The sequence below is a fragment of the Diospyros lotus genome, chromosome 6 (genome assembly GCF_014633365.1).
Source record: "Diospyros lotus cultivar Yz01 chromosome 6, ASM1463336v1, whole genome shotgun sequence".
In the NCBI taxonomy this organism is placed as follows: Eukaryota; Viridiplantae; Streptophyta; class Magnoliopsida; order Ericales; family Ebenaceae; genus Diospyros; species Diospyros lotus.
In genome coordinates this window covers 33,655,310-33,665,892 of record NC_068343.1, presented here as the reverse complement: position 1 = coordinate 33,665,892, position 10,583 = coordinate 33,655,310, and the positions used below count along the sequence as shown (strand labels likewise).

At 40.7% G+C, this 10,583-nt stretch overlaps 1 protein-coding gene across 3 annotated transcripts in view; it reads left to right on the top strand.

Moving 5' to 3' along the window:
• The first annotated feature begins 5,791 nt into the window (after positions 1 to 5,791).
• Positions 5,792 to 10,583, top strand: part of LOC127803936 (translation factor GUF1 homolog, chloroplastic) — a 96,667-nt gene continuing 91,875 nt past the window's right edge. For 2 of the 3 annotated variants that reach the window (XM_052340584.1, XM_052340583.1), the window contains exon 1: positions 5,793 to 6,113. In XM_052340584.1, coding sequence (XP_052196544.1) covers positions 5,817 to 6,113 — 297 coding nt within the window. In that variant the 5' untranslated portion in view covers positions 5,793 to 5,816. Of the gene's footprint in view, positions 6,114 to 10,583 lie in introns of all 3 variants that reach the window. The other variant, XM_052340585.1, reaches the window with a different exon arrangement.

Genomic DNA, 10,583 nt, shown 5'->3' with positions numbered 1-10,583 from the left:
GGGATGTTTATTTTTTTGAGCTAGCAATTCAAAATAAACCCTTACCATCTATGTTAGCTTTGAAATCTAATGAAGATTTGGGAGATTGGAAAATAATAGAAATTATAGTGTTTGTGTTTGTAAAAGGAAAATTGAAAGTTTGGTAGAAGATCCAATCAATTTTTTTTTAAAAAAAATGAATAATATATTAGGCTGCGTTTTCTTTACTTTTTAATTTTCAGTTTTGAGACCACGTGTCCCAAGAATACAAATCGGGTCTGCCAAAACTCACATTTAGAAAACTTAGCATACAACTGCTCATCTCTGAGCTTCTGCAGAACCATGCTTAGATGTACCTCGTGGATCTCAGGGCTCGGTGAGTAGACTAGGATGTCGTCAATAAAAACTATAACAAAGGAATCCAGATATTCCTTAAACACCTTGTTCATTAGATCCATAAACACTGCAGGTGCATTGTTCAGCCCAAATGGCATGACCACAAACTCATAATGCCCGTAACGTGTACGAAATGCGGTCTTCGCAATATTCTCATCTCTGACCCGCACCTGATGATAACCTGACCGCAAGTCTATCTTAGAGAACATCGATGCACCACGCAACTGATCCAGTAAATCATCCACACGAGGTAGGGGGTAGTTATTCTTAATTGTTACTTGATTAAGCTGTCGATAATCTATACATAATCGATAGACCCGTCCTTCTTACGCACAAATAATACTGGGGCCTCCCAGGGTGATGTGCTCGGTCGAATAAACCCCCTCTCCAAAAGATCTTGCAACTGCACCTTGAGTTCTTTCAGTTCATTGGCAGCCATACGGTAAGGAGTCTTGGAAATCGGCTGCGTACCTGGTATTAGATCGACTGCAAAATCAATCTCCCGGTGCGGCGGTAATCCCAGCAACTCATCTAGGAACACATCTGGAAAGTCTCGCACCATAGGATAGGCAGCCAACTCCTTCTTCTCCCCAGCTATCATGGTCACAAATGCAAAATAGGCTTCACACCCACGTCGTATAAGCCTCTCGGCATGCATAACTGATATCATCGGCGTAATCACCACTGGCTTCACACCCCGGTATGTAACAACTGGTCTCCCCGGGTGCTCAAATGAAATCACCTTCCAACGACAATCAACTCGAGCATAGTGCCGTGAGAGCCAATCCATACCCAACAGTAAGTCAAAATCCTAGATCGTCAAAACAATAAGATCCCCCAAAAATACCTGGTCGTGAATCCCTATCTCGCAATCCCTGACCATCTCATTCCCCAACAATACCATCCCTCCCGGTGTCGAAACAGACAAATCATATGGCAAGGGGTTACACGGGATCGGGATCTTATGCAACAGATGGGGTGCTATGAAAGAATGGGTAGAACCTGTATCAAATAAGGCACGTACGTCGTGACCATGGAGAGAAAGTATACCTTGTACTGTGTCACTGCCCTCAGCTGCCTCGGCTGCTGTCACCGCAAACGCATTCCCCTACATCTATACTCTCTTTATGGGCCCTGGGCGTTGTGCTACTGGTAGAGGCAATGGCGCTACTGGACCCTGCACCCCCGATGCAGTCTGCCTCTGAACTGGTCTAGGCCCTACACCTCCAGTCCGTAGCCCTCCAATCTGTGTTGGCTAGGTGCACACGTTCGCCCGATGGCCTCTCTAACCACAACGAAAACAAATGATATCCTGCCCTGTGGCCGGTGTAGTCGGTCTAGGCCCCTGTGGACAATCCCTCTTCAAATGTCCCCGCTGACCACAGCGATAACACACGTCCCGACGTACATCCTGGCACTGTCCCTGGTGTCTCTACCGGCACTGTGGAAGCCCTGAACTCTTATTGCTCGCATCCCACTTTCTCTTCTTATTGCTGCGCCCTGCGCCCTTCATGACTAACTGATCCGATCAAGCCTCCAATCAGTCCCTCTCCACTGCGTGGGCTCGCTGAACAGCTGTAGAAAAGTCGGGTGCCTCGATACCAGCCATGGCGTGGCGAAGCTATGGTCGCAACCCCCTTTGAAACTTGCTGACTCTGCGAGACTCAGGGGTCACTAACTCTGGAGCATAACGAGATAACGCCACGAACTCAGTCTCATACTATGTGACTGTCTTGCTCCCCTGTTGTAAGTCAATAAACTCGAACACCTTCTGCTCTTTGACCCAAGCCGGTACATAGGTCTCATTGAATGCCTAGACAAACTGTACCCTTGTCGGGCGCCCATCACCATATCGCTGTCTGGTGGTCTCCCACCATCACTCGACGTCCCCCCGCAACAAAAAGGTCCCCAATCGAACCCTATGGGCCTCTACACAGCCTATAGATCGTAAATGCTTTTCCACTACCAATAGCCAGTCCTCGGCCTCTGTTGCGTCGGCGCCTCCACTAAACTCTAGCGGACGTAGGGCCATAAAATCTTTAAGTAATGCGGCACTAGAACTATCCCCTACTCCCGGCGTACCTGAATGTGACGCCTGGGCCATAATGGTCCTACCATCATGACTGCGCTCCTGACGTAACTGTGATGCTGCCAGTACATCTACAGCTCGTAAAATACCCGCCAATGTCTCCTGCATGTTCGGAGGCCCTAGCTGTCTCTCATCTCCTGTACCTGTGTCGGTACCTCAAGAGTAGGAACAAGATGCCCTCTACCTCGCGCCAGCGGTCTACCACGACCTTGTCCACGGCGTGCGTCCATGAGTCCTACATAACCAAAATTAATTAGAACGCATTTCGAAATTACAGACACGACCTAACACTCTAACTTTACCTAACAGCCTTGGTGTACAGTTATTTGTCCCCCAAATTGACTCAACGACGCTCTGATACCAACATTGTAAGCACCCCCGCCCGGATATCCCAACCACCTAGTCTATCCGAACGAAAGCGCTTACATAAGGGAAGAGAAATAAACACAAGACAAAAATACCCTGGCATGCATACATAAAAAATACAACAGCGAAAGCAAAATGATAAACATGCACGCCCACAAGTACCCCCTGGAATAGCGGTCAAGGAGTATATAAAAATATACAGACACTTGTGCCAACAAATAAAAGATACAAGGAACAACCCGGCACAGTAAAAAATGAGAGACAGAACTCCTAACAAAATATCAGAGACAACGAGGGCAAGCTAGATGTACACCCTACCGACACGGCTGGCTGCTAGGTGGAATGATCTTCGCCCTCGCTCTCGGCCTTCGCCTTACCCTTATCTGGAATGATGGAAAGCAAGGTGAGTCGCAAGATTCAGCAAGTTATAAGAAAAGAAAGGCTGTGGAGTAAATAAAGGAAAAGGTCACCCCGAACCGTCCCACACATACACACAAGCCATGAGACGCAATAATACAATAATGCAGTATAATAAAAGCACATACCGGTCATTGGAGCCCACATAAGACACCTGGCACCCAAGTCCCATACCAACCTGCTGCTGCCCTGAAAGGCAACATAAATCTCCACAAACCTACGCGCGCTGTCCCGCGTTGGTACTTCCGTCACCCGTGTCCATGTCGGTACTCCCGACACCCGAGCCATGGGCTCCCTTAGAACGGTCCTCCCGTTCGAGAACTAAATACTACCAGTAGCCATGCAATGCACATAAAAATGCAATGGCGTAGTGAGCATCAACGTCATACACTGGCGCCTATACATCCAAGCATCAAGCCATGCTCCGCCCACATAGTAAACCACACGCGATGCATATGCCCGTGCTAGATGCATCATAACCAAGCTAGGATGTCTGTGACTAAGCATAACCAGATCTTGAAAACCCCAACATGTAGCTCGTACCCATGTGCACACCAAAACATGCAATAAGAAATAAATGATACCAATCATGCTATAATCACGTAACGGTGGAGCTAATTAACAGTGCTTGGCATCGGTCAACGGTGAGTGGATAGGAGAGACCAGCCGGTGGCCTAAAATAGACCGTAGAACAGTCACTCCGTCACCGAACAACCGATCCTTGCCTCCACTGCACAACCGCTCTAGCCTATAAACAACCAAAAATCCATAATAATACCTGAACAGCTAAGAACCTAGCCCCGAGTGAGTACGACATCATTTCCATAGGCTTGGGGGTGGCACGAACCCCCACAGGCAATCAACGAATAAAATCCTCGAGACCAGTTTAATAAATTAAATTTTTAAAACACACCGTTTAAAATTCCATAATTTATTAACAGCCGAAACAAACGAAGGGAGGTCAAACAAATTGATAACGAAAGAATCGACGAGGTGGGTATAAAGAACTTGCCTTTACGAAGATATCCTTAGGCTTGATTTGACCCAACACGGTAAAATTTATACAAACTACAACACCCAAATTATTTGCTAAAATTAACAAAATCGGACTCCAAACGAAATTTCGACCGTATAGAATATTAATTACTAACTTGTCTACTTACCTGGCAATTTAAATCTTTAATTAAACTTGAATTAATCTGAATTTTTCCACCAAAATCTCCCAAATTTCGAGCTCGCGCACGCTACTTATTTTTCTTTAATTTGCTGGCTATTCTGCTGAAAGAAGAATGCCCGAAATCGGGCTTAAATAGGGGCAAAAATGAAAGGAGGAGGAAGAGCCATGTGGCAGCGCGCGGGCCAGACGCTGGGAGGCCACCGCCTCAATCGAAACGACGTTGTTTCAACACCCAAGGCTGATTAAAATCAGCCAAATTCCCTCAGCCTCGCCCGTTTGCCTGCGGATTCAAACCCGTGCCTCGCCCACGGCTGCCTTCGCGCGCGACCGCTCGCGCCCGCACGCCACCTTCAACCTATATATACCTTACATTAAATTTAAGGTGACTTTTCGGCCCTTTCTGAAATTTACACCAGCACCCTCCAACTTCCATTATTTACACACACACCCCCTTAATTAATTACACTAACACCCGAAACTTCTAAAAATCCCACAATTTAATTTATATCAATTTTTTTCTTATTCCAGAAATATTCTAAAATAACATAATTAATTATCCTAATTTCTTATTTTCTTAAAATCACATAATTTATTATTATTTATAACAACAATGATTTTAATATTCCTTTTAATTTAGATTTACACAATAACTCAATAATTAAATTAGTTTATTATTTACGGTCACTACAAATATAGTTGTAACTAATTAAAATATGACTAAATTTATATTTTTGTTCTTGTATTTTAACTTTTTTTATGTGGTCACATAAATTTTTCGTTGTTTTGATTATATTCCAAAATTTAATTTTTGAGTAAATTTAATCCCTTGTATTTTAACATTTTTTTCATATAGTAACCATAATGTTTCATTAATTCAATTACATCTCTAGATCTGTATTTTTGAGTTAATTTAATATTTATATTTTCATATGTGAAAAAAAAAGAAGGTCAAATGAAATGATAAATTATACATCATAATTTGTTTATATCAAAGTATAAGGGTTAAATTGACTTAAAAATGCAGACTTAAGGGTATAATTAAAATAATAAAAAATTTAGATTGCTATACGAAAAAAATATCAAAACATAGGAATTAAATTGATTAAGAAAGGTAAGTACTGGGGTATAATCGAAATAATAAAAAATTCAAGTAATCATATAAAAAAATATAACAAGATAGGGACAAAAATATAGGTTCGGTCACGAAAATATAGAATAAAAAAATATTTTTTTTAAATGATATGTTTAAAATTGGAATAAAAATGAAAATTAAGTATTTTTTAATAATTTACCTTTTATTTATTTACTAATTAATTAATATTGGATACATCCAGCGTCAATAGAGTATAAACGCGTAGTAAGAGAGGGAATGTGAGCAAAAAACCAGAAAAAATGAGCAGCGCGGAATTTTGCCGCCTCAAGCTCTCCTCCTCACCCACCTTATCCCCAATCCCGAACCTCGCCTCCGCCTCCGCCTCCTATGGCGCCTCTTCACCTTCTCTCTACAGCAGCAGGTGCAGATTATCTGTTGTTGTTCCTTCTCATTATCATTATGCCGTCAGCGCAAGGTGCCGTCGGCCCAGATATCGCGTCTCTTGTCACGCCACTACTGACGTGCAATCCAAACAAGTTCCCTCCTCTGATGAGGTCGAATTGTCCGCCCTAGTTGGCCGAGATCGTCTTCTCAAGGTAGTTACTCAGGCTTTGCCTTTTGCTATTTCTTTCACTGTCTTCGGGATGGGAAAATCTTGAAAGCAAGCGAATAGTAAAACAATGAACAAACATACACACCACAAATCCGAGAAAGACAGGTTTCTTAGTGAACCAATTTGTTAAGCCCATTGGGAAGATAACTTGTTTGGAGATATGTAAGCATTGGATTGAAGGAATAAAAGGGAAGTAACTCTTCCTGTTGCCTGGTTAAAAAAGGGTCAGTGAACAAAGGGGAAGAATTATTCTTTCTCTTGTTAGGATAATAGACAGGGGAGGGGAATAATATCGTTGATGCGAGAAAGAAGAGAACAAAATAAAAGCAAGGGATACTTTCTTCATTATGTGTTAAAAAAATTATAAAAAAACTGTTTTTTGTTGAAAGTGAGGGAACTGGTCTAACGAATCTTTTGAATAGCTGCCATAGCAAGAAAGACACTAACAAAAGCAATCTTAGCCTCTAGAGAGAATGTATCACCATAATTAACCCTTTGCAACCAATTGGGCTTTCAGATGATCAATGGTGCCATTCGGACTAACCTTAATAGTAAACACCCATTGACAACCAACAATAGGCTTTCTTGAAAAGAGAGGAACAAGATCCCACGTCTCATTAGCTAGATGTCACAGCCCTAGGGTTACTTAGGGTTGTGATAGGAATTGGGGGAAGAAATCAAAATAGAAGGAAAGGGGAAATCAGTAGAAAGAGGGAGAAATATTGAGAGAAAGGGGGGAGAAACAAGAAGAACGTGAGGGAGATTGGAGAGAGAGTCTTAGAGAGAAATGAGAACTAAGAATTCATTCAAATCCAGCATATCCTTCTCTACATACTATAGCCTATTTATAGGCTTTACAACTAAAAGAAATATCTAGAATAACAGTCCCATGTGCTGTAACAAAATAACAAAAATTGTTGGAGATTGATTCAAATTTGTTATCCTTAATGCTTGGTCTCAGTCCACGTCTGGCAAACAGACTTTGATCAAGTCTTGCAGCAGATTTTTAGTTCCTTGATTTTCTATTTTCAGTTATTAAATGATATCCTAGTTAGTCTGCTATTATTAAGTCTTTCTGTTACTTTGTAGGCCTATTTAAAAGGCTCTTTCATGCTTTAATAAAATATTGTTTTGCCTATAAAAATTATTATTCTTTGTCCACTGCTCATTTAATTTCTGCATTCTTCCAATTCTCAAGATGGTATCAGAGCCTTAGATCCTTGAGGGTTTGTGAGGTTGAGTGAACAAAACCCATGGCTGCTAGCAATTCATCAACATTTTCACCTCCAATTTTCAATGGTGAAAATTACCAAGCTTGGGCTGTCAAGATGAAAGCTCATTTAAGAGGTCTTGGCTTGTGGCATTGGGTTGAAGCTGAAAGGGTATTACCACCTCTGGGAAATAATCCAACGCTCAACCAAATAAGGGCTCATGCAGAAGAAGAAGCAAAAGCTCCAAGAGCTTTATCTATAATTTTTTGCTGCTGTCTAAGAAACAACTTTCACAAAGATTATGACTTGTGAAACAACCAAGGAAGCTTGGGATCTGCTGAAGCAATCATACGAAGGTAATGAAAGAACGAGGAAGATGCAAGTGTTAAATCTCAAAAGAGATTTTGAGACACTAAGCATGAAAGAAAAAGAGACTATACAAGGTTATGCTGATAGGCTGATGGCAGTGGTGAACAAAATTCGACTGCTGGGAGAAGAACTATCTGATAGCAGGATTGTTGAGAAGATGTTTATAAGTTTGCCTGAAAGATTTGAGGCAAAACTTTAATCTCTTGAAGATTCAAAAGATATCAATGAAATATCGTTATCAGAATTAATTAATGCTTTGCAGGCTCAGGAAAAAAGAAGGGCTATGAGACAAGAAGAAACTGAAAAGATGGTTGAAGGAGCCTATTTAGCCAAAACTTCAAAGGGAAAAGGAAAAATTCCTCAGTGTAGCAATTGCAAGAAATCTGGCCATGAAGAAGAAGATTGTTGGCATAAGGGAAAGCCTCAATGTTACAAATGCAAAAAATTTGGGCATTTACAAAGGGATTGCAGAATTAAAAAGGAACAAGCAAATATGGTGGAGATAATTAAAGAAGAAACCTTGTTTTGAAGGATGATGGGAAGTACATCATCAAGTAAAGAAAAGTGAAGAGAAGTGCTTCACAAATTTTAAAAAAAAATTATATTGATTATGATGAGAAGTGCATCATATGGTAAAGAGAAGTGCTTTACAAATCTGAGATCTATGGAGAGATGTGCTCCGTAAAATTTTTTACAATTTTGAATCAAGGGGGAGTGTTGGAGATTGATTCAAATTTGTTATCCTTAATGCTTGGTCTCATTCCACGTCTGGCAAACAGACTTTGATCAAGTCTTGTAGCAGATTTTTAGTTCCTTGATTTTCTATTTTCAGTTATTAAATGATATCCTAGTTAGTCTGCTATTATTAAGTCTTTCTGTTACTTTGTAGGCCTATTTAAAAGGCTCTTTCATGCTTTAATAAAATATTGTTTTGCCTACAAAAATTATTATTCTTTGTCCACTGCTCATTTAATTTCTGCATTCTTCCAATTCTCAACAAAAATAGCCCTAACCAACTAAGGTAACTAATTACATTATTGCCCTTCTAATTAGCCTTGGGTCATGACACTAGCAAGGCAAACATCTCCTCTATAGCATTGCCCCACATAGAGTGGGAAGAGCCTCTGCATTGGTCTTAGGAATAGAAATAGAAGAAAAGGCTGATACAAAAGCATAATAAATTGATGATAAACAATGATAGCTCACAAAATTATAAATGGGTTGAGGGCTCTTAAGTGCAACGTATACCATGACGAATAGGAGCATTAGCAAAATTGAAGGGAGATTGAAGAATAGCAACATCTGGGGGAACATTATCATTTGCAGCAGATGGTGGAGGAGGTACTACAGGAGGAGCTGGTGGTTGCTTAGAATGATGCTAATAGGTCTGAAGAGGGGTAGGAACAATAGGAATATAAATAGGGATCAGGATTAGAGAAGGAAAAGATGAGACAGGAAGAACCTCATGAAGAGAGGAGGAAGAGACATCTGATGAAGAAGATAAAAAGGGAGTAAACTAGAAGAAGGTGACATTAGAAGAGAGAAAGTATCTACCAAGATCAAGTGAGTAGCACTTGTATCCCTTCTAAAGATGAGAGTAGCCTAAAAACACACATTTAACCAAGGGAGAAGACAATTTGTCATGACCAGGGGAAACAAGATGGACAAAACAAGTTGATTTGAAGACACCGGGGGGGGGGGGGGATAGGATAGTGTTAGATCCAATATTTGGCTAGGCAAATGTAGGAAGAAGGGAGAGAAAATTTGAGAATTGGGAGAGAAAAATCAAGAGAAAGAGAGAGAGAGAATTGTAGGAGGGAAACTAAGATCATTCAAATTGTATTCGATGATTTCAATTGAGTTGGGATAGATCTTATATAACGATCCATAGATGGGAATTGGCGCCAAAAATGGTTACCACTCCCAAGTACAACTTGTAATGCATATATATGAAGTATAACTCTTTATAACCATAACTACCCTTAATGCAATAGCCTCGGTCTAGGTACATGACAACTTTCTCCCCTGTCACGGTGTGACAATGAGAGTTACCTTGAATTAGTGAGATTCAAGGGCGAACAGAGATAGGAAAGGAGGGAGGAGAAACAGAGATACAAGAAAGGGAGGAGGATACAAGAGCAGAGCGTTGTAAAGGGAGAGTAATGGAGAAAAAGGTTCTAATCATTCAATATGCTCTCCCAAAAGGTTGGAAGAGTTAATATACTCCCTCGGGTGGGGTCAGAATCACGCCCACTCAAGCGGTTACAACTGATAGCCTTGTCCTTTTCCCTAACAGATTCTGTTGTCCTTTCCTAAGGCCTTACACGTGGCCTGACATCCTAACTGAATGCTAGCTGGAATGGAAATACAATAACATAAATAAAGCAACTACAAAGTAGCGGAAATTAATCATGCTGACAGTAAATATGTAGGAAACAAAAATTTAAAAATTGGCAGGTCCGTGACATCCCCCTTTAAAATATTTCTTATCCTCAAGAAATGTTAAGCAAATTGGAAGAACTGGGAAATTGCTTGAGGAGTTTGGGTAGATATCCCAGGTATTATTGTTAGAATGTAGGGAAGACCATTGAACCAGTACTTGGGTTATGGGAGCCCTATGCTTCTAGATTGTGAAAGGAAGTGTTACTTGAAGCTATGCTTTTCTGCTTATTGTCTTATGTTGCTTTTTCCCTTCTTGTAACTATGTTGCTTGCTGTATATATTGGTAGTCCTAGCTAGCCTATTTTCTTACAGTTATTTTTATGTTTGCGCAACTTATGTTTGAGCGCCCTTTCTGTTTAGCCGTTAAGTATATAATTAGCAGCTCCTTTGGTTTCAAGTATTCTATTGATCATTCTTATATTTGAATTTAG